Source organism: Giraffa tippelskirchi, chromosome 13 (assembly GCF_054371585.1).
Source record: "Giraffa tippelskirchi isolate mGirTip1 chromosome 13, T2T-mGirTip1v1.2.pri, whole genome shotgun sequence".
NCBI classification, from domain to species: Eukaryota; Metazoa; Chordata; class Mammalia; order Artiodactyla; family Giraffidae; genus Giraffa; species Giraffa tippelskirchi.
In genome coordinates this window covers 19,278,912-19,303,234 of record NC_137287.1, presented here as the reverse complement: position 1 = coordinate 19,303,234, position 24,323 = coordinate 19,278,912, and the positions used below count along the sequence as shown (strand labels likewise).

The 24,323-nt window shown below is 42.3% G+C and overlaps 1 protein-coding gene and 1 pseudogene across 2 annotated transcripts in view; one reads left to right on the top strand and one right to left on the bottom strand.

The window, feature by feature from the left end:
* The window catches only part of LCMT1 (leucine carboxyl methyltransferase 1), a 65,727-nt gene extending 41,880 nt beyond the window's left edge, over positions 1–23,847 (top strand). Inside the window, exons 6-11 of one of the 2 annotated variants that reach the window (XM_081554432.1) lie at positions 5,890–5,992; positions 12,549–12,669; positions 16,840–16,941; positions 18,825–18,916; positions 20,616–20,713; positions 23,631–23,847. In XM_081554432.1, coding sequence (XP_081410558.1) covers positions 5,890–5,992; positions 12,549–12,669; positions 16,840–16,941; positions 18,825–18,916; positions 20,616–20,713; positions 23,631–23,653 — 539 coding nt within the window. In that variant the 3' untranslated portion in view covers positions 23,654–23,847. The remainder of the gene's footprint in view (positions 1–5,889; positions 5,993–12,548; positions 12,670–16,839; positions 16,942–18,824; positions 18,917–20,615; positions 20,714–23,630) is intronic. The other variant, XM_081554431.1, reaches the window with a different exon arrangement.
* LOC145531591 (protein CEBPZOS pseudogene) lies at positions 19,885–20,131 on the bottom strand (annotated as a pseudogene).
* Positions 23,848–24,323: the final 476 nt, after the last annotated feature.

The window sequence follows — 24,323 nt, the reverse complement described above, 5'->3', positions numbered from 1 at the left end:
GATGTTTGAGCAGTAGTGGCTTTTTTTTTTTTTTTTTAAATCATAGTCATTATCTGAGAGGTCAACTTTGCAGAGATAGGGTGTCATTAAAAAGAGTGCACAGAAGTCTCATGTGGACACTGACTGCTTTGAACCGGTGGTTTGCTTGTGTCTGATCCATGTTGAGGGTCTCTGTGTTTCCCTCAAAAATTTATTAAAACATCCTGCTCTGCCAAGTTGGTTGTGCTGTCCCAGGGCACCTCAGGGTACATGGTTTGGAAACCATGAAGCTTGCACTTTAAAAAAAATTATTATTATTTTTGGTTGCACTGGATCTTTGTTGTGGTGCATGGACTCTTTGTTGCTCCGTGTAGGTTTTCCCTCGTTGCAGCAAGTGGGGGCTGCTCTCATTGGGGAGTTCATTGCAGTGGATTCTCTTGTTGCAGCTTGCAGGCTCTGGAGCATGGGCTTCCATAGTTGTGGCACACAGATTTAGTTGCCCTGCACCATGTAGGATCTTAGTTCCCAGTCCAGGGATTGAACCCATGTCCTCTGCACTGGCAGGTGGATTCTTAACCACTGAACCACCAGGGAAGTCTGGAGCTCACACTTTTACATTGCCCTTAATGTTCGATATAGCCATATGAGGTTGCCATTGTTTGAATTTTACGTTTAAAAGAAAGGTAGATATGAGTGGTATGTCATATGACTGGGAACTGACAGAATAGAACTTTGCTCTTAGGGTTGTTTTGACTCCAAAGCCCGTTCCTCTGCTGATGCACTCCAGAGAATTTTCATCTTGGGAACCATATCCTGTTCCCAAGCTACAGCATGTTAAGTTTCCCCTATCTGAGAATAATTAGAACTGTTATTCAAGGGTTTTTTTAAACTTCAACATCAACTAATGATCTTCAGATTTTTGTGTGTAAGTCTGGCACAGCGTTTCTCAACCTGAGTCGTCCTGACATCTGGGGCTGGATAATCCCCTCTTGGGGGACTGTCCCACACAATGTATAATGTTTTAGCAGCATCCCTGACCTCTACCTACTAGACAGCACTAGCATCCCCCAGTTGTGACAACCCAAAACCTCTCCAGACAGCACCCAGTGTTCCCTAGGGACAGAGTTGAGAACTGCTGCTTGAATGAAATGATGACCAAGCCTGGGGAATAGGATTCTTATACCTGTCTCGCCATTCTGGCCTGGTATTAATTTGTTCTTAGTGTTTTAAAAAAACCACGTCATGGTGTTTTGCCTTCAGGACTTCTCCCTCTTAAATCCCCTTAGAAGTCAATCCTCTAATGATTGATCACAGAGGGAGCTGCTGCTGCTGCTGCTGCTAAGTCGCTTCAGTCGTGTCCGACTCTGTGCGACCCCATAGACGGCAGCCCACCAGGCTCCGCTGTCCCTGGGATTCTCCAGGCAAGAACACTGGAGTGGGTTGCCATTTCCTTCTCCAGTGCATGAAAGTGAAAATGAAGTCTCTCAGTCGTGTCCGACTCTTCGCGACCCCATGGACTGCGGCCTACTCCTCCGTCCATGGGATTTTCCAGGCAAGAGTATTGGAGTGGGGTGCCATTGCCTTCTCCAACAGAGGGAGCTACTAGTAGCAATTTAAGGTTTTAAATCAATGTTAATTTGCTTTCCAGAATTGGGTGGGTACCAGCTATTCCTTTAGAAAGTTGTTCTTATGTGAATATCACACAAAATGCTTTGAAGTCCCCTTCTATTTTTCTCTTCAGAAGTAGAATATAGAAATGAAGGGATTCTGAATTTCATTTTGATGAGAAGGTCTTTTTCTTACCTGCTTTCAGAAACCTTCTAAAGGCACCAAGGTTTTCCTGTTGTTTTCTGGGTCTCTTGCCACTGTTAGATTTTCTAAAAATGGTGCATTTTTCTAAAATAGTAATGTGTGCCCAGTCATGTCTGGCTCTTTTGCGACCCCGTGGAGGGTAGCTCGCCAGGCTCCTCTGTCCATGGGATTTTCCAGGGAAGAATACTGGGGTGGGTTGCCATTTCCTTCCCCTGGCGATCTTTCTGGGATTGAACCCAAGTCTCTTGAGTCTCCTGCATTAGCAGGTGGAGTCTTTACCACTGTGCCACCTGGGAAGCCCCAGAATAGTATACCTCCCTTGAAACTTACCCTGGGCCTGTATCTTCTTTCTGTTTCTTGTGAAATGAGGGTCAGGCATTCTTCAAGGGCAGATAACAGACTTTCTATTTCTGCACAGCTTGAGTAGCCCCTGACTTCTGAGGATCACAACAGGTGTGGTGTTTGTGTGATTTAGAGCATCAGGTTATATTGTTGATGGTACCTTGGGGTCATTGTGTCTAGGGCTTCCCAGGTTGTATGCCAGCTTGCCTGGAAATACAGCTGGGCCACTGCTGGGTGTACCCCAGGTCATTGCCCCTTGCAACTCTGCCATACCTTATGTTCAATTTTTAAGAGTAATCATGACCATGTGCAATTTTTGCCTTGCATATACACAAGATCCACATCTCTTACTAAGACGGGTCTCTTGTGAATGGCATGGTCCGAGGGAACCACATGCTTCAGCGTTCTGATGGCCTTCCTCTCTTTTTTTTGTGGTCAGGGATGGAAAACCTCAGCTTTAGTATCTATGTTGTTTGTCAGAAGGCGCACAGGCATTTGAGAATCGTTGCTTGTTTTCACAGCAGGGCAAGCAAGTGCCTTCACATCCTTTATATTCTTTTCTGGACTCGGGTGTTGCAGTGCCCGGGACTGACTCTGAGTCTCCTAGCTTTGTCCTTGGGTGGTTTCCTGACATCTAGCAGGTTCCTAGAAGGTATTTCTTGTTAGCTTATGGGATGTGGCCAAGTGTATTTAAACTAGCTCAGTGGGGTTCTCAGGAAAGTAAGGGAAAACCAGCTCACATGCTGTTTCCCTTCCTCACACTTTTTTTGCTGTGCATTCTCAGGAGAGAACTGAGTTCTCAGCAGCCATGCAGGGTGGCTGTCGAATATCCCAGCTCCTTCCACGGTTTGTACCTTTGAGGAAGTTGAGCAGTGTTTGGAGTAAATAATCAAGCAATTTAATTTCTTTTTTATTCTAATCTATCCTTAAAAATGGAAAGTTTAAATTGAAAAGAATTTCAAGGCTACACAAAAATAATGTGACTAGATTGATGAATCTCCATGTACCATCGCCTGATTTTATTGCCAGTGTCATTTCATCTGTACCTGCGGTTCTAAAAGTGTCATCCCAGGGGACTTCCCTGGTGGGCCAGTGGCTAAGACCCTATGCTTCAAATGCAGGGGGCCTGGGTTTGATACCTGGTCAGGGAACTAGATCTCAGATGCTGCAACTAAGACCAGGTGCAGCCAAATAAATAAATATTGAAAAAAAAAAATAAAAGTATAGCCCCACACTAACAGCATCAACACAACCTGGAAACTTACTAGAAATGTGGATTTCCATTTTTGAAAAGACCTTGATGCTGGGAAGGATTGAAGCCAAGAAGAAAAGAAGGTGGCAGAGGATGAGATGGTTAGATGGTATTACTGACTCAATGGACATGAATTTGAGCAAACTCTGGGAAATAATGAAGGATAGGGAAGGCTGGCATGCTGTAGTCCATGGGGTCACAAAGAGTCAGATACAACTTAGTGACTGAATAACAATAACAACATTTTTTAAAAATATGAATCAGAAACTCAGGGGGTGGAGCCTGATCAGTTGTTTCAACAAGGTCTCTGGGTGATTGTGATTCCTGCCAAAGCTTGAGAATCACAATATATACCATTTCATCCAACCTCTGTTGGAATATCTTAAAGGGAATATTATTTTACCTGCCTCCCGAGAAACCTGTATGCGGGTCAAGAAGCAACAGTTAGAATCTTACATGGAACAACTGACTGGGTCAAAATTGAGAAAGAAGTATGACAAGGCTCTATACTGTCACCTAGTTTATTTAACTTACATGCAGAGTACATCATGCGTGATCCCTGGCTGGATGAATCACAAACTGGAATCAAGATAGCCAGGAGAAGTATCAACAGCCTCAAATATGCAGATGATGCCACTCTAATGGCAGAAAGTGAAGAGGAACTAAAGAGCCTTTTAATGAGGGTGCAAGAAGAGAGTGAAAAAGTTGGCTTAAAACTGAACATTCAAAAACTAAGACCATGGCATCTGTTCCCATCACTTCATCACAAATAGAAGGGGAAAAAGCGGAAGCAGTGACAAATTTTATTTTCTTGGTCTCCAAAATCACTGCAGATGGTGATTAAAAGACACTTACTCTTTGGAAGGAAAGCTATAACAAACCTAGACAGCATATTAAAAAGCAGAGACATCACTTTACCAGTAAAGGTCCGTATGGTGAAAGCTATGGTTTTTCCAGTAGTTATGTACAGATGTGAGAATTGGACCACAAAGAAGGCTGAGCACCAAAGAATTGATGCTTTCGAACTGTGGTGCTGGAGAAGACTCTTGAAGACTCTCGTCTCCTTTGGGCAAGGAGATCAAACTAGTCAGTCCTCAAGGAAATCAACCCTGAATATTCACTGGAAGGACTGATGCTGAAGCTGGAATGCCAATACTTTGGCCACCTGATGTGAAGAGCTGACTTATTGGAAAAGACCCTGATGCTGGGAAGGATTGAAGGCAAAAAGAGAAGAGGGTGGCAGGAGATGAGATGGTTAGATAGCCTCACCGATTCAACGGACATGAATTTGAGCAAACTCCATCTGGGAGATACTGAAGGATGGGGAAGCCTGTCGTGCTGCAGTCCATGGGTTTGCAGAGTCAGACACAACTTAGCGACTGAACAACAAAATATTATTTTATCTGTCAATACTTGAGTACATCAACTGTTTTCTTTTAAATATAATATCTTGCAAATTGACAAAACATTTTGAGAGCAATTAGTACCAATATTTAAATAGGCTTCCTCTTTGATCTCCTGATTCTGCTCATCATAACCAGCGTAACTGGGCAAGTCCTTTGTAATATGTATATAAGGATATTCATTGCAATGCCCCAGATGAAATAAATTTGGAAATACTGCCTGTCTAATACAGAGTGGTTGGCTAAGTAAGTTGTTTTATCTACTCAGTTAAGCACTGTGAAATCATTACAGAGAATATTGTTCCTCGTACTATTGTTGCTGTTTTTTTTCCATGTTTTATTTTATACTGGAATATAGCTGATTAACAATGTCGTGATAGTTTCAGGTGAACAGCGAAGGGACTCAGCCATATACATATACATGTAACCATTCTCCCTCAGACTTCCTTCCTATCCAGGCTACCACATAACATTGAACTGAGTTCTATGTGCTATACAGTATGTGATTGTTGGTTGTCCATTTTAAATATAGCAGTGTGTATATGTCCATCCCAAACTCCCTAACTATCCCTTCCCCAATCCTTCCCCCCAGGAACCGTAAGTTCATTCTCTAAGACTGTGAGTCTCTTCCTGTTTTGTAAGTAAGTTCATTTGTTCCTGATACTGTTGATAAATAGGAAAAGCTTTCAGAACAAGTATTGGGTGGTCCCATTTTCTTTTATTGTGCAAGGTGTATGTGTGTGTGTGTGTGTGTGTGTGTGTATGTGTGTGTGTGTGTGTGTGTATGTGTGTGTGTATGTGTGTGTATTTGAGGGGAGAGAAAGGGAGGGGGGAAGGATGTGTCTGTGTTGTGTATATGGATTTAAGCATATAGAAAAAGGGATAGAATGCTATACATTAAAACACTAATAGTTATTTTTGAAAGATATGATTTTAGTTAATTTTCACCTCCTGATTTTTTTCCCCCATAATGAGCATGCATTTTTATAATGGAGAAAAACAGTACATTTACTTTTGTTTTGAAAAAGCCACATCCATTGAAGTTACAATCTCTTCCTGATCAGTTTCTGTTGAAATTACCATCTCTTCTTGCATTTACAGATGGGCACATGTTGGATTCAACAAGATATGCCATCATTGGAGCAGATCTCCGAGATATACCTGACCTGGAAGAGAAGCTAAAGAAATGTAACATGAGTACACAGTGAGATTTTTTTTTTTAACCTCTTACATATGTGATTTCATGGTAATTGGAGATAAGGCCAGTTGGAAGTACAGTGTAATTACATGTACCATTTTGTCCCCTGTAATCTTTATTATTTCATTGCTATTTAGAGTAGTTTTCTGAAGTTTTTTAAGAAGCAGTGTTCCCCACGTCTGTTTTCCCATGAGAATCGCTTGTATCACTTTTGTAAAATACTGATTCCTAATATCATAAGTTTGAGGGAAGATAACTGTATGCATAGAAACATATAATTGTAATATATAAAGAAAGGATTAGCATCCAGGGTATAAAAGAATAGCTACTATTTTTTTTTTTAAAGTCTGGTGGAAAAATGGGCAAAGGATAGATGACCTGGCAGCTCAAAGGAAACTGGGTATCAGGTTAAAATGGTATTGAACTTCAGTAGTAATCAGATGAAATTCTATTTTGCTACCACCAGGTTGGCAGAAATGTAGAAGTCTGACAGTATCAAGTGTTGAAAAGGATATTGAGGGAAAGGAATGGTCATACACCACTGGTGGAAGTGATCTTTGTATGACCACTGCAAGGAACAATCTGGAATTTAGTAAAATTGCTGGTATCATGTGATATTTCAGTTCCATGTTTGGGTGTGTCTCTCCCGAGAAGGTCTACATGTATGTACAAGGAGGATGTTCACTGCAGCTTTCATTTTTAGTAGCAGAAAATTGGAAACAACTGAAATGTCCATCAGGAGGAGGATGGATGAATGACACGTAAAATGGATGACTTTGGGGAGAGCTCAAAAGTTTAATGTTGAGTTTTTAAAAATTAGATGGCTGATTCATGTCAATGTATGGCAAAAACTATTACAATATTGTAAAGTAATTAGCCCCCAACTAAAATAAATAAATTTATAAAAAAAAAAAAATTAGATGGCAGAGTTGTATGCAGAGTGTGATACCAAATGTGTAAAATCAACTCCTCCCTGCAGATACCGTATTTTTGTGATTACATGTATACATCAAGGAAGTGTTTTTAAAATGGACCAAAAGAGTACATGCCAAATCCTTGAGTGTGGGTACCTTTGGGAGGCAGAGGAAGGGAGTGGGAGGTGTGGTTTTAGCACAGTGATGCTGGTCAAATGGATAAAGAGCTAGTGGGAGGAAAAGGCATATCTACTTGGTCTGCCGTAGGTGAAGGTAGCACTTTCAAGAATATTTGAGGTGAAGGACTCAAGGGAGAGGTTTGGAAGGAAGGGAAGTGAAAGGAAAAGTTATTTTAAAAAATAAATGGAAGGCAAGGAATCAGCAGCACACAGTGAAAAATGAACAACGAGGGAAATCACTGGAGGAGAAGAAAGGGAGAAAGAAGAGCATGGACTGAGTTTACTAGCCTTTGAGGGAAGAGAAACACCCCCCAGTCTCCTGAGAGGGGAAGAAGGAGGGTAAGGACAGATACAAATACAGATGAGCTTTGGGCAGTGGAGGGTGAGGGAAGTATAGAGGGTAGAAGAGTGATCTTCCTGACACATCAGCATGGTGATGGCTGTTATCTCAGCGTATTGAAATTCTTGCTCACATTTCTTCTGGAATCATCAGCTAGGTTGTCATTCATAGGATTTACGTCCCCACCAGCCCAAATGTCAAAATGGGCTTTGTCACTCTGGCTTTACTGGCTGAATCTGTCTCACTGAATCTTCAGAAGTAAGGTCCATACATTGCGAAGAGTATTGACACTTCTTTTTTCCTTTAGGGAGTCCCTTACATGGTTCACAAATTGCAGAATGTAGTGTGTTTTCTTCAGTTTATTTTTTTTAATTGAAGTATGGTTGATAAACAGTGTTGTGTTAGTTTTTGCTGAACAGCACAGTGACTCAGTTAGAAACATGTTACGTTCTTATTTATATTCTTCTGCATTATGATTTATCCCAGGATATTGAGTATAGTTCCCTGTGCTATACAGTGGGACCTTGTTGAGTGTCCATTCTATATATAAGTGTTTACATCTGCTAATCCCAGGCTGGCAGTCCATTCCTCCTGCGCCCTCCCTACCCTTGGCAACCACAGATTTGATCTCTGTGTCTGTGAGTCTGTTTCTGTTTCGTAGATAGGTTCATTTGTGTCATGTTTTAAGTTCCACGTATGAGTGATGTCATATGGTATTTGTCTTTCTCCTCAGACTTACTTCACTTAGTACGATAATCTCTAGTTGCATCTGTACTGATGCAGATGCCACTGTTTCATTCTTTTTTATGACTGAGTAGTAGTTTATTGCATATATATACCGTACCTTCTTCATCCATTCCTCTGTCGATGGACATTGAGGTTGACTCCACATCTTGGCTGTTGTGAATAGTGCTGCTTTGAACATAGGAGTGCCTGTATCTTTTTGAATTATACTTTTGTCCAGATATATGCCCAAGAGGGGGATTGCTGGATCATATGGTAATTCTATTTTTAATTTTCTGAGGAACTTCCATACTGTTTTCCATAGTGGCTGCACCAACTTACGTTCCCACCAACAGTGCAGGAGGGTTCCCTTTTCTCCACACCCTCTCCAGCATTTGTTTGTTATTTGTAGACTTTTGAATGAGGGCCATTCTGACCAGCATGAGGTGATACCTCGTTGTAGTTTTGATTTTCATTTCTCTAATAAAATTAGCGATGCTGAGCAAGTAGTGTGTATTCTTTGTTAGCAGAAGGAAAGTCTTGACTTTCAAGGGTGTGTTGCTGGATTTCTTGGGGGCATGTGGGTTTGTGAAGGTCAGCAGGAGATTAGTTAAAGCTGATACCAGTTGACCTGGAGCCCACTCAGAATGAAGAGAGCATGAGTCTTGGAGTCTTAGCCTGGATTCCTGTCTTACTTCTGCTTGTTGTTACTGTTGTTCAGTTGCCCAGTCGTGTCTGATTCTTTGCAACCCCATGGACTGTAGCACGCAAGGCCTCTCTGTCCCCCACCATCTCCTGAAGTTTGCCCAAGGTCATGTTCATTGCAACGGTGATGCTGTCTCATCCTCTGACACCCTCTTCTTCTGCCCTCAGTCTTTCCCAGCATCAGGGACTTTTCCAGTGAGTCAGCTGTTTGCATCAGATGACCAAAATACTGGAGTTTCAGCTTCAGCATCAATCCTTCCAACAAATATTCAGGGTTGATTTCCCTTAAGATTGACTGGTTTGATCTCCTTATTGTCCAAGGGACTCCCAGGAGTTTTTTCTAGCTTCCACTTACGATTATGCAGTGGAAATGACAAAAAGATTCAAGGGATTAGATCTGATAGACAGAGTACCTGAAGAACTATGGTCAGAGGTTCGTGACATTGTACAGGAGGCAGTGATCAAGACCATCCCCAAGAAAAAGAAATCCAAAACGGCAAAATGGTTGTCTGATGAGGCCTTACAAATAGCTGAGAAAAGAAGAGAAGCTGAAGGCAAAGGAGAAAAGAAAGTCTTCCTCAGTGATCAATGCAAAGAAATAGAGGAAAGCAGTAGAATGGAAAAGACTAGAGATCTCTTCAAGGAAATTAGATTCCAAGGGAACATTTCATGCAAAGATGGACACAATAAAGGACAGAAATGGTATGGACCTAACAGAAGCAGAAGATATTAAGAAGAGGTGGCAAGAATACACAAAAGAACTATACAAAAAAGATCTTCATGACCCAGATAAGCACAATGGTGTGATCACTCACCTAGAGCCAGACATCCTGGAATGCGAAGTCAAGTGGGGCTTAGGAAGCATTACTACGAACAAAGCTAGTGGAGGTGATGGAATTCTAGTTGAGCTATTTCAAATCCTGAAAGATGATGCTGTGAAAGTGCTGCACTCAATATGCCAGCAAGTTTGGAAGACTCAGCAGTGGCCACAGCACTGGAAAAGGTCAGTTTTCATTCCAGTTCCAAAGAAGGGCAATGCTAAAGAATGTTCAAACTACTGCACAATTGTACTCATCTCACACGCTAGCACAATAATTCTCAAAATTCTCTAAGCCAGGGTTCAACAGTATGTGAACCGTGAACTTCCAGATGTTCAAGCTGGATTTAGAAAAGGCAGAGGAACCAGATATCAAATTGCCAACATCTGTTGGATCATCAAAAAAGCAAGAGAGTTCCAGAAAAACATCTACTTTTGCTTTATTGACTACGCCAAAGCCTTTGACTGTATGGATCACAACAAATTGTGAAAATTGTGAAAGAGATGGGAATACCAGACCACCTTACCTGCTTCCTGAGAAACCTATATGCAGGTCAGGAAGTAAGAGTTAGAACTGGACATGGAACAACAGACTGGTTGCAAATCGGGAAAGGAGTATGTCAAGGCTGTATATTGTCACCCTGCTTATTTAACTTATATGCAGAGTACATCATGCAAAATATAGGGCTGGATGAAGCACAAGCTAGAATCAAGATTGCCAGGAGAAATATCAATAACCTCAGATTTGCGGATGACACCACCCTTATGGCAGAAAGTGAAGAAGAACTAAAGAGCCTCTTGATGAAACGGAAAGAGGAGAGTGAAAAAGTTGGCTTAAAACTCAACATTCAGAAAACTAAGATCATGGCATCCGGTCCCATCACTTCATGTCAAACAGATGAGGAAACAATGGAAACAGTGGCTGACTTTATTTTTCTGTGCTCCGAAATCACTGCAGATGGTGACTGCAGCCATGAAATTAAAAGACGCTTACTCCTTGGCAAGAAAGTTATGACCAGCCTAGACAGCATATTAAAAAGCAGAGACATTATTTTGCTAGCAAAGGTCTATCTAGTCAAAGCTATAGTTTTTCCAGTAGTTATGTATGAATGTGAGAGTTGGACTATAAAGAAAACTGAGTGCCAAAGAATTGATGTTTTTGAACTGTGGTGCTGGAGAAGACTCTTGAGAGTCCGTTGGACTGCAAGGAGATCCAACCAGTCCATCCTAAAGGAAATCAGTTGTGACTATTCATTGGAAGGACTGATGGTGAGGCTGAAACTCCAATACTTGGACCACCTGATGCGAAGAACTGACTCATTTGAAAAGACCCTGAGGCTAGGAAAGATTGAAGGTGGGAGGAGAACAGGACAACAGAGGATGAGATGGTTGGATGACATCACCGACTTGATGGACATGAGTTTTGAGCAGGCTCCAGGAGTTGGTGATGGACAGGGAAGCCTGGCGTGCTGCAGTGTGTAGGGTCGCAAAGAGTCAGACACGACTGAGCGACAGAACTGAACTGAACTGAGCAGTTTGAAGGCATCAATTCTTTGGCGTTCCGCCTTCTTTACGGTCCAACTCTCAGAATCGTTCGTGACTACTGGGAAGACCATAGCTTTGACTATACAGACCTTTATCAGCAGAGTAATGTCTCTGCTTTTCAACACACTGTCTAGGTTTGTCATAACTTTCCTGCCAAGAAGCTTACTTCTGCTTAATAGTTGTTTAATAGATGGCAGGGTTTGGGGGTTTTGTTTTTTTAATCTCTTTGAGCCTTAGTGTCTTCATTTATGAACTGGGATAAAAACTGTTTCACAAGATGGTTTTGAAAATCAGGTAGCACTTGTGAAAACAGTTGAGCAGAAATTGGCACATATTAGGCCCCTGAGTCAGCTGCATCTGACTCTGCGTACAGCTGCAGCTGTATAGCCAGCTGTTTGGAAAATGTGCTGGAAGGTCATGGAAGTAATCATGCATAAATCGGACCAGATCTTCATAGGAAGTTTGCCTCACTTTGGAGATCTACGAAACAGATGAAAAAAATTGTAGCAAGTATTCAGATTACATATTCTTCCCTGTGGTTTCATTTGTGTTCTTTGTTTTCCTTTATGGGCTGTCTTGTCTGCTTTTCTTTCAGTTATATTTTGAAAAGTGTTAATCCTCTTTCTAATGTTGCTAATGGCTACCTTTTACAAAATATATTGTAAATATGTTTAACTTCATTTTTTAAATGATTCAAGTCTACAAAAAAGTTGCAAAAATCATACAAAAAATTCCCAAATAGCCTTCTTTACCTGGCCTGGGCTTAGCTAGGTGGTTCATCTGCTAGGGGCCAGGTTTAGCTGATGTCCTCTGGGGTTTGTTCATGTGTGGAGAACAGATTGGTCAGCGGAGCTGCCTCATTCTCAACCACAGGACCTCCCCTCCTAGGGCAAGCTAGCTTGGGTTCATTTCCATAGTGGTTTCAGGTTTCCAAGTACAGCAAGAGAGCAAGCGCCAGCATCCAAGTCATTTCCAAGCTTCTGCTGATATCATGTCTGTTGCCATTCCATTGGCCAAAGCAAGTTACATGACTAACCCAGATGCCAGGGGAAGGGAAATAAACTCTGCCTCCGGAGTTGGAGATTCTCCCTGCACCATGCCACAATGTGGGTGCACAGTTAGGAAGAACCTGTAGCCATTTTTATAGTCTGCATTTTCAACCACAAGACAAAAATCATTGCTGATCGCTCACGTTTTTGCATTGTAAAACTTAAGTTGTGTTACCTTGATTATTAATATGAAAACTGAAAGCACTGAGGTATGAACTGCAACGTGAGTGCATTTAGAGAGTCCCACCTGCATGAAAATATATTTATGTGCCCCTTTTTCTTTCCTTAAGATTGCCAACCCTCCTGATAGCCGAATGTGTGCTGGTGTACATGACTCCGGAGCAGTCTGCAAACCTCCTCAAGTGGGCCGCCAACAGTTTTGAGACGGCCATGTTCATAAACTACGAACAGGTAAGAGGAAACTCAAGAAATCCACGTTCTGCGCAGGACTCCAGGGGTGGCTTTCCCTCTCTTGAGCACCCTTGGAATATGCTTTCCCGTATTCTTTTCCTTCTGCCTCCTGTAGCTCCTTTGTTAATCAATTCCAGCAAGCCTAGTATTCTTTTCTTTTCTTGAGGTTTATTTATTTAATTTTTTTTTGGTTGAACCGGGTCTTCGTTGCCGCACGTGGGCTTTCTCTGGTGGCAGCCAGCAGGGACTACTCTCTAGATACGGAGGCAGGGCTTCTCGTTGTGGTGGCTTCTCTTGTTGCGGAGCATGGGCTCGAGAGTGAGGGCACAGTAGTCGTGGCACGTGGGCTTAGTTGCCAGGCGGCATGTGGGCTCTTCCCGGACTAGGGATTGAACCGGAGTCCCTTGCGTTCCAGGGTGGATTCCTAACCACTGCCCTAAACCTAGTATTTTTGAGTTCATGACTGCCTGCAAACTTTCATCTAGAGTTTCTGGAACTTCCATCTTGGCCTTTAAGGAAGCTTTTTGTGTTCTTACTTTGTCACTGTGTTCACTATAAAGTCATAGATCTTGCTTGATGGAGGGAGTTTTGGCTGTCATCAGGGTGGCGGTAGCAAACTCACGTGCCTTCAGAGGCAGATAGTGATGCAAATGGAAAAAGCTGGCCAGGTGTCATACAGTGTGGAGTGGTGGGGCCTGTGGTGAACTGGGACACCCACGTCCTATTTCATGGGTTGCCCGCTTTTCAGTGCCAGTTAGTTGTTACCATGTGGAGTGAGCCTAGAGTTGCCTGAACTCCCAATTTTTCAAGAGAGACTAGAAATCCAGGATTTTACTGTAACATTTCCTGTGGCTCAGCTGGAATGAGCTGAGCTGAGCTCATTCAGTGAGCTCACAGCTTCTACAATGCGGGAGACCTGGGTTCAATCCCTGGGTTGGGAAGATCTGCTAAAGAAGAGAAAGGCTACCCACTGCAGTATTCTGGCCTGGAGAATTCACTTCACTTTCCTAGTTTCTAAAATCACTGAGTCTGGCCCATGGCTCCCTGTTGTTCTCTTCTGATCTGGTGCCGAAAGGATTTGTGTTTTAGTGTTTTGGAATAATTCATCTTGGGTCTTTGTGACCTGCAGCAGAATTGCTTTTTGGTTGGGAGTTCATGCTGTGGAGACAGACAGCCTTGCTCTGTGATCTGGACAAGTCACTTAACCTCTCTGTGCCTGTTTCCGCATCTGAAAAATGAGGATAGTAATACCCCAGCTTCATAGTTCATACGTGAGTTAGCAGGTGCACAAGCATTGGCAGCATTAAGTGAGCTGTTATTCACTCAGTTAGTATTTGGGTCTCTCGGAGCCCCAGGGATAAGAATACCTGTCTCTCAAGACTAAATAACCCAGACTAAATTTGGCAAGTGCATTCATTAAAAAAAGAAGACTTGCCTCTCTGGATTATTATGAGAACTCCTGAGATGTTGAACAGCAGTGGACTGATGATAAGCAGTGCCAATCCGTGTTAGCTACTTTTCTTGTTTATTTTAGTTTAGCTTTATCGATTTTATTTTGTTTTTTTACTGCTTTTTATTTTATTTTCAAATGTTATTACAGATAAGGGCCGTGCAGGGCCTTGCCCAATGTCACGTAGCTACAAACAGGTCTGGGGCCGGACCTTGGTCTCCTGTCCTCCCCACCCCCGACCCAGCCCAGGTTCTGGTGTAGGTGGTTCTTGGTTGGTTGATTTTTCTTCTTTTTCTCTCTTTAATTGGAAGTATTCCTCAGACTCAGTCTTTTAAAAAAAAAAAAATTTAAATATTTGTGTATTTATCTTTGACTGCACTGGGTCTTCGTTGCTGCACATGGGCTTTTTCTGGTTGCAGAGTGGGGACTACTCTTTAGTCGTGGAGTTCAGACTTCTCGTTGCAGTGGCTTCTTTTGTGGAGTATGGGCTCTAGGGCACACAAGCTTCAGTAGTTGCGGCTCTTGGGCTCAGTTGCTCCGAGACATGTGGGATCTTCCCGGACCAGGGTTCGCACTGGCATCCCCTGCACCGCAAAGTGGATTCTTAACCACTGGCCCACCAGGGAAGCTGCAGACGTAGTCTTTTGACCTGGTGAATGAATATAATGGCTGCTGGCCTCGTCAGTCTGTACTGTTAACGTGGATAAATCCTGGCGACCTGGCGACCTGTCTCTGTTTTCGGGACACCATACCTGGGGAGAAGGAATTTCACTTCCCACGTCTCCACACGTTTCAGATGCGCACTGTTTCATTTGTGTGTTCTTTTATTCAACATCACGTGAGAGATAAGGAGTTAAATAAATTTTGGCCAGAGACCCTGTCACTTTGGAGCAGGGCTGAGATTGTACTAGTTTTTAGTATGTTGACCACAGCTGTCCCTCAATGGGATTAAACCCTGCCCACCACCTTCATTTTGTGACTAATCAACTTTTAATTCATTTATTTCCTGACAAGTATAGAATCATCAGCCTTGTATTTGTCAATTGCTCATATGTCTTATGTTGTTATTTAATTAATAGTTAAATGACAAAACAACGTGGATGATGATTATTTCAGTAATAATGATTTCAGATTCTTAGAATTTGATTACTTATATAGCCGGTGCTTTTCTTTGAGTTTCATATATATTAACCTGTTTAATCATTACAACAGCCCACAAGGTAGGTACTAGTACTATCCTGGTTTTACAGGTGAGGGTTTGAACCAAGGGATTAGGTATCTTGCTCGCAGCTATTAAATATCAAGCCAAGATTCAAACCGAGGCAATGAAATGAAGGGGTTTGTGCTCACAAATATGCTTCTGTTCTGAATGAACAGTCTGCAGTCATATCATTACTGCACATAATCCCTATGCATCCCCCCCAAGAAAGAGTAACATTGGTTCTTGTTTTGCAGAGGATTGGGGAATCACTTCATATATTGTTAAAGTGCTGAATTTTTGATACCTTATATATGACAAAGTACCAGTGTGTGCGCTCCAGTAATGTGCGTAATATTTTGTTTTGCACACACATATACCTGATGTTATTTATTTATTTTAATTGGAGGCTGATTACTTTACAATATTGTAGTGGTTTTTGCCATACATTGACATGCATCAGCCATTTTGCACACATATATACATGATGTTTTTTAAACCATTTTTTTTTTTTTATTCAGAGGTGGGTAAGCTGGTCTGGTATTCCTATCTCTAAGAATTTCCCACAGTTGTGATCCTCACAGTCAAAGTCTTTAGCGTAGTCAGTGAAGTCGAAGTAGATGTTTTTCTGGAATTCTCTTCCTTTTTTATGATCCAACGGATGTTAGCAATTTGATCTCTGGTGTTCCTCTGCCTTTTCTAAATCCTGTTTTGAAATACATCGGAAAGTTCTTGGTTCATGTACTGTTGAAGCCTAGCTTGAAGGATATTGAACACTACCTTGCTAGAATGTGAAATGAGCACAATTGTATAGTAGTCTGAACATTCTTTGGCATTGCCTTTCTTCTTTATTCAGAAAGTAATGCCACATGCAGAATAAAAAAAAAGGCATATAGTTTGAAGGGTAAACAAAGAAAAGTCTCTCATCTATTGCAGACCTCGGCCTCTAACCTGGGAAGCAACCTTGCTGTGTTCTAGAATTTTCCTGTGCATATATAAACGTGACGAGAGATTTTTTTCTCTCCTAAAGGTAGATGGGAGCATACTATACACATTCCTCTGTAAATTACTTTTCAAGAGTTTATCTTAGGGGCCATCTCATATCTGTCTATCTTCTTTTTATGTTTTCGTGTTTTCACGGCTATATGGTATTTCATTGTATAAACCTGCCAGAATTTATTTAACCCCAGGCAGTGGGTATTTAAGTTCTTTCCAGATCTTTCTGTCATACATAGTGCTGCAATAAATGTTCTTGCATCTTTGCATACACACGCAAGTCTAGCTGTGAGACAGGCTCCTGGCAGTGGAGTTATCTGGTCCCAGGCGGAGTGTTTTCAATGGATGAACACTGCCCAGTTGCCTTTCGAGGGCTGCACTCCATCAGCACTGCAAACCCGTGACCTGCACTGGCTATTATCAGCCTTGACTGCTTAGAAATAGGATGTGGTTATTTTATATTTTGCCTGTTTTAAGAACCAGAGAGACCCTGTGGCGGTGCCCAGCCTCCTCTCTCCCTTCCCAGGTGAACATGGATGACAGGTTTGGGCAGATCATGATCGAGAACCTGCGGAGACGACAGTGTGACCTGGCCGGAGTGGAGACTTGCAAGTCGTTGGAGTCGCAGGTCAGAGGGCAGAGACCCGGATGTCCTCTTGTACCCTTGGCCAACCGAGAAAGGGCCTCCTCCCTCCGCAGATGGGAGAATGTGAGAGTCCTTCCGGAGTGCCTGCCTGCGGGCAGCCAGGGCTCCACGTGGGCCACTGGTTCATCGTTTGGGGGATATCCAACCCCTGTGCTACCATCTTGGCATGGAAAATACATTTCCTGTCTCCTGTTACTTTAATTTTTTATAATGCTGTTTTTCAAACAACATAACAGTAGAGTGAATAATTAAAAGCGAACACCCATGTCCCACCAGCCATCTTCAATAATTAATAATATTTTGTCACTGCCATATTGTTACCCCTTCCCCCAAATTTTTGTTGGTGGTGTCATAGGAAAGGTGGCTCGGTGGTAAAGAATCTGCCGACAGTTCAGGAGACATGAGTAGACGTGGGTTCAATCCCTGGGTCAGAAAGATCCCCTGGAGGAGGAAATGGCTACCCACTCCCCTATTCTTGCGTGGATAATCCCACGGACAGAGAAGCCTGGCGGGCTACAGTCCATGAGGTCACAAAGAGTCGGACACGACTGAGTGAGCACATCGTTGGAATATTTAAGGCAAACCCCAGACAGTGTTTCATTTACCTTGTAAGTACTTCAGTGTGAATCTCCGACCAGTGAGGACCTTCCCCTGCCCAGGATAATGATAATACCATGATCACCTCTGACAAGTCGATATCCTCCTTCATAGCAGCTGACACCCACCCAATTCATACTTGGTTTTTACCAGTCGTCTAAAAAATTGTTCATGGTTGGTGTATTTGAATCAGGATCCAAACATAATTCCCACTTTGTACTTGACTGATAGGTCCCTTAAATTCTTGCAATCTGTAACTGTTCCCCCAAAATTTAGAAATTTTTTGGTGAAGAGGCACTTCCCCACCCCTACCCCTGTTTAAATAGCTTAGTTTTTACATGTCTTGTGTCATACTACCACCAGGGCCCTTTAAAAACCTGTTACTTATATAGAAATTCAGTTCAGTTGCTCAGTCGTGTCTGACTCTTTGCGACCCCATGAACCGCAGCATGCCAGGCCTCCCTGTCCATCACCAACTCCCTGAGTCCACCCAAACCCATGTCCATCGAGTCGGCGATGCCATCCAGCCATCTCATCCTCTGTCGTCCCCTTCTCCTCCCGCCCTCAAGCCCTCAATCTTTCCCAGCATCAGGGTCTTTTCCAATGATTCAGCTCTTTGCATGAGGTGGCCAAAGTATTGGAGTTTCAGCTTCAACATCAGTCCTTCCAATGAACACCCAGGACTGATTTCCTTTAGGATGGACTGGATGGATCTCCTTGCAGTCCAAAGGACTCTAAAGAGTCTTCTCCAACACCACAGTTCAAAAGCATCAATTCTTCGGTGCTCAGCTTTCTTCACAGTCCAACTCTCACATCCATACATGACCACTGGAAAAACCATAGCCTTGACTAGACGGACCTTTGTTGGCAAAGTAATGTCTCTGCTTTTTAATGTACTGTCTAGGTTGGCCATAACTTTCCTTCCAAGGAGGAAGCGTCTTTTAATTTTACGGCTTCAGTCACCATCTGCAGTGATTTTGGAGCCCAGAAAAATAAAGTCAGCCACTGTTTCCACTGTTTCCCCATCTATCTGCCATGAAGTGATTCTTCCTTTATTTCTCTTTAAATATTATACTTTAGGGTGCCTTTCCCCCCATTGTAACAGTACCTGTTGAGTAGAGAAAATGGGGAAAATGAAAAGACAGATGAGAGGGTCCAGAATGGGCTTTTGAAAGAGGAGCCCTCCGAGGGAAGCTGTGTGTGCAAAGAGCGCTTCAGGTCGTGTGACAGCCCCTGTCCTCTCCCTTTCTCTCCGCCCCACGTTTTAGAGAGAACGGCTCCTGTCCAGCGGGTGGGAGTCAGCGTCAGCCATCGACATGATGGAATTGTACACCAAGTTGCCACGTGCCGAAGTGATCAGGTATGGGATTGACAAGAGTCCGCTCCATGGCAAATAATTGTGAATGAAAGGCATCATTGTCCATACCTTTTAATGTTAAAAAAAAAAACCCACCCCCAAACTAGACCTATTTTGAAACAAGTTAACTGCTGCTAACATAGATTAAACATTGCTAGCTCCTTGAGAGTAGCTCATTAGCTATTAGCCAAGATAAGGTTTATGCCCAAACAGATTATTTTAGTCAAAATAAGCAGTTACACCGCTGCAGTGGAAATCTTGCACAATCCCTGTGTTTTGGAAAAGGAGGAAAGTCATGTTGCCCAAGGGGTTCTAAGTGGACGGGGAGGGGGGAGTCTGCTTATGGATTTTTAAGTGGAACTTCCCCCTCATTATAAAAGAAATACATACTTGTTGTTCTAAAACAATTTTCAAGTAAAGTGCATGAAGTATAGAGCAGTTACGTGCTGTGAATAAATTGGAGTATATTCTTTTTCTATGTGTATATAAGTATTTATTAATCTATAGATTTGTATTTTTTTAATCAGTAGATTGATACATGTATTTGTCTGTAAACCACCATCCTTTCGAAAGCTTAAGAATAGTTTGTATTTATCTCTGCATGTCAAGATGTTCAGGGTTACCATATCCTATTTAGTGGTGCCTGGTATTTATATTGATGTGTGGATATATGCTAACAACAGCAGTTTTTCAAATTGAGATATAATTGACAGATGTCATTAGTTTCAGGTGCACAACATTTTTTTAAGGAGAACCACTTTATTTTGAGTAGTAAACAAAACTCTGTTTATAACGTAATAAAAGAAACCCTCCGTCAATTTCTTCACAGTTAGTCCGAAGAATAAAACCTCCAGCTTAATTAGAATTTACATTTAACCTTAAATATTCTAAAATCCATCCATGTCAACTTTGGAGTTTTAATCTTGCCCGATCCTATGAAGTAGAGCAAACCGTGATCGATAATCAGACTCCTAATTTTTGCCGTTCAACCATATTTCTTGATCTTGCTTTCTGATTCCATACATTCCATCCAGAGTGTTCAATGGATTTGTAGTAAACTTCCAAGGTGAAGGGAAATTTCTTGCTCATCGCTTGCCTAAAATCTTGGCTTGTGTTCATCTTTTTAAACAAAAAACACACACCAAAAATGCCCACAGGTTCTGCTACTAAAACTCCTTTAAAGATCTTCTTTGCCAGTGGTTCCGGGGTGCAGTCCATGACATCTGAAGCAAGGTCTTGGAGCAGCACCCCACCGTGTACAGTCGACAGCAAGCAGGACGTGGCAGCAATCCTGCTTTAATTTACATTTTCTTTTCACATAAATGAGATTGAAAAGCTCTTGTTTTTTTTCCTTGCCAGTGATGTGGTCTTTTACCCATCTTTTAAATAGGTTTTAAAAAGTGTTCTTTCTTACTGAAGTGTAACAGCTCTTTTATATGACAAGGAAATCTACCCCCTTGTCATTTGTATTACAAACATTCTCCTCTAGTTTGTCATCTGTCACTTTTGACTTTGCTTATGGAGTTTTTTTTTCTTCTTTTCAATAAAATTCAGCTAAAATGGGCCCATGCCACATGTACTATTCTGTAGCCTGCTTCTTTTCACATAGTCTATCCTGAACTCTTTTCCATGCCCGACAGTATGCGTCACGGCCTTCATTTTTAATTGGATACATTTGTACTGTTGTCTTTTCATTCCACAGAATAGAGTCCCTTGAATTCCTGGATGAAATGGAGCTTCTTGAACAGCTCATGCAGCATTACTGCCTTTGCTGGGCCACCAAAGGAGGAAGTGAACTAGGTAGGTGACTTCACTTATACTGATCGGAATTTGTCTAGGGAATTTTTTGTCTCCAGAGAGCATAACGCTCAATGGAAATTTTCCACCCAGGAGGAACTAGGGCTCGTATACATGGATCCGTGAACATAGAGAATCAGCAGTTATATCCTCTGTTTTTATAGCACAAAACCCAGGAGAACTGTTTAAATAAACCACGTGTATGAAAACCAACCAACAGCCCTTTAGGGTTGTTTGTGGAATTTCCTCAACTGGGTGGTAAGAGACCTTGAGTCTTGTAATCATCGTAATGAAAGGATCCAATGTTCAGCTTTTTGATCTGCTTGTAACCAGGTTTATTGGATGTTAAAACACACAGGTCATTATTTCTGTCTTAACACCCCTGCAGCTGTGGGTTGAATTTCTCTCTCTCATCTTCTTTTATATTGGAGGTGAATTCCCCTGGCTTGGAAGAGTCGGGCGGTGGGGGCAAAGCTAGGAGCCTTGTCTCAGTGCCTTGTTTCCTTGATCTTGACCCTGTTCCTCCTTTACAGCTGCCCCTTGTTGACCTTGCTTCCCCTGGGCATCTCTCTAGCCCAGTGGAGATAGTTTTAGATCCCGGTTCTGGCCTTTGCTGTTACAGGCACCCTCAGACTTCCTATAGCTATGTCAGACACACTGCCTTAGGCAGGTAGTGAATATAAAACAAAGAGCTTGGGGGAGTCAAGGACTGTCTCCTGTGTGAAAATTCCAGGTTGTTAATCATCCTCCTTGGGCTTATCTTTCTGCCAGTTTATAAATTTACCCAGCTGGGCAGTTCAACCCACAAAATTCATTTAAATTATTTTTTATTTAAAAAATCATTTATTACTGTGTTTTTGTACTGCTGTTTTCCCCCATTTTTTGAAAACAGTGTAATTTTAAGCAAAGACTTTGGAAACTTCTTAAAAAAAGTATGGCAAAGAAAAAAAAAAAATCACCCATATGCCCATCACTCAGAGATAACCTCTGGCAGCTTTCCCCTTCTATTCTTTTTCTAGCTGTTGATTTGTTTTTAGTGGGATTTAATTTATCTATGTAACTTTGATTCCGAATCTTTTTAAGCTTAATATTATAACATAAGTATTTCCCCTTGCTATTAAAATTTCTGCATGAGCATAATTTTCATGGCTTTATAAATATTCTGTCATGAAGTTCTGTCTGCATTTACTTAATTTTCTTACACTTTAAAAAAATATAGGTGACTTGTAATAGTATAGAATTCTAGATTCCGTCAAGTAATGATGCATTGAGCTTTTCTATATAAGGAGCTTCTTTTCCCCACTTCGCGCCTGACTGCTTGTGGTATCAGTACAGTAAGTCACTTACATACAAACCTTCAAGTTGCAAACTTTTAAAGATGTGAACGTGCGTTCCGTCAGTGTCAGATGTGAGTGACGTTGCAGCTTTTCCTCCGTCTCCTATTGCTGACAGTCCTTCAGCTCTACAGTCCCCCACCTCCCTGGCCGCCTCCGTCAGTAACTCTTCTTGCCTCTTCACTCAGTGCCAGCCCCTGTATGCTGAGCTGTTGTATTGTACTACTGTACTTTTCAAGGTACTGTACTGTGAGATTTAAAGTGTTTTGTTTTATGTGTTTGTTTTTTTATGTATTATTTGTGTGAAAAGTATTATAAACCTATTACAGTACAGTACTGTATAGCCAATTGTGTTAGTTGGGTACGGAGGCTAACTTTGTTGTACTATGAACAAATTGGACTTGCTAATACGCTCTTGGAATGGAATGGAACGGAGCTCGTTCATACGTAAGGGACTTACTGTACTTAACTTGTATGTGTGTAGAGGGGAAACTATATTTGCTTGAAGTTCAGCATTTAAAAGATCAAGTTCCTAGAGAAGAGGCTGTAGGACAAAATCCAAACAGATTGATACTAAACAAACCTACAGCCAATACTCTGGAAAATCAGAATGATTCTCCAATAATAAAGTTGCCTACTAAAACAAAACTCAACACTCTTCAGAGGAAGACAGCAGAATTCAGAGTCTCCTCAGCTTACCACCCACCGTGTTCAGTTCAGTTCAGTCGCTCAGTTGTGTCCAACTCTTTGCAACCCCATGGACCGCAGCAGGCCAGGCTTCCCTGTCCATCACCAACTCCTGGAGCTTATTCAAACTCATGTCCATCTAGTCGGTGATGCCATCCAACTATCTCATCCTCTGTCATCCCCTTCTCTTTCCACCTTCAATCTTTCCCAGCATCAGGGTCCTTTCCAATGAGTCAGTTCTTCGCATCAGGTGGCCAAAGTATTGGAGTTTCAGCTTCAGCATCAGTCCTTCCAATGAATATTTAGGACTGATTTGCTTTAGGATTGACTAGTTAGTATTTGATAAAAAAGAAATTACCAGATATGTGAAGCAATAAATTGCCGACACCAGTCTTTTTAATTACTGCATTTAACTCAAAGAGAAAAGGATGAACAAAATTGCTAAGGCTAGTCAGTAACCCTTTGACTTCTTTCTCACCCAAAGTGGGCTAATAGTAATTTTTAAATGTATTTAAGGTAAAAAGCAGAACACTCAAGATTGAACTCATTAAACAAGTTGTCTGAATGAAAGGTATTAATTCAGAAAAAAAAAAAAGTTCAGCATTTAAAGAATGAACTTGTGGGTTTTACTGCAGAGAGCCAGCCCATAAACTGCTGTAACACTTCTTAATCCCTTTTAAACTGCCCGTAAACACTGTCTCATCCAGCCTTCTGTTTCCTTGTGGAATCTTATCTTACACAACCAGGAGGCCCGGGTGCAGTAATTGAATGTGCAGCCGTCACCCCAGAGCCGGTCCCTCTGGGCCTGGGGCCCGGGGGTCACATTCTTCCCCAGACTGTTTTCTCTGCCTCAGCCTGTGACAGTCCCTTCTCAGCATCTGTGCGTTTCCTCCCCTCAGGTTTGAAGGAAATAACTTATTGATCTGCTCAAGACTCGTGCTGAGCCAAAGCTGAAGCCAGCGACCTTTCCGGAGTTGAGTCTCCAAGTTTCCTGAGTGGTGGTGAGGCCCCAGCTTCCATTCTCCGCCACTCTCCAAGAAGCCTCGTTTACTGGGGTGGTTGTACAAGTTCCTGTTCCTGTTGGCTAACAGTTTAAATAAATCTCCGTTGCCAGTTGCCTGTGTGTTGGTCTTCTGCTGTTTATCCTTTGCTCCCCTGGGTGGGGGGCTGTGGTTCCCCTCTTTGTCAGCTGGAACCGAAGATCCTCAGCCCGACCTTGACTTTGGCTCACTCCCCGTGAGTCAGACTCAGCTCCTGCCCTTGCATCTGTTGTGGGATTTACTCCCCTGTGCTCTTATGTGTGGCACCTGGCCTTGCACTTGGCATCCTGACCACAGGTTGGGGCTTGCCTCTGCTCCCGTTTCTGCCCTTGCCTGCTCAAGTCCTCCTTCGCCTTGGTCACTGTGGCAGGCTGGATGACGACCCCCTAGAATGTCCATTTCTATTCCCCCCAAACTGAGAATGTTACCTTGTATGGCAAAAGGGGCTTTGCAGATGTGTTTAAGTTAAGGATCTTGAGGTGGGAGCATCCAGGTAGGCTGGATATAATCACAAGAGTCCCTCCTTTTAAGGGAAGGAAGGGGATAGAGTCA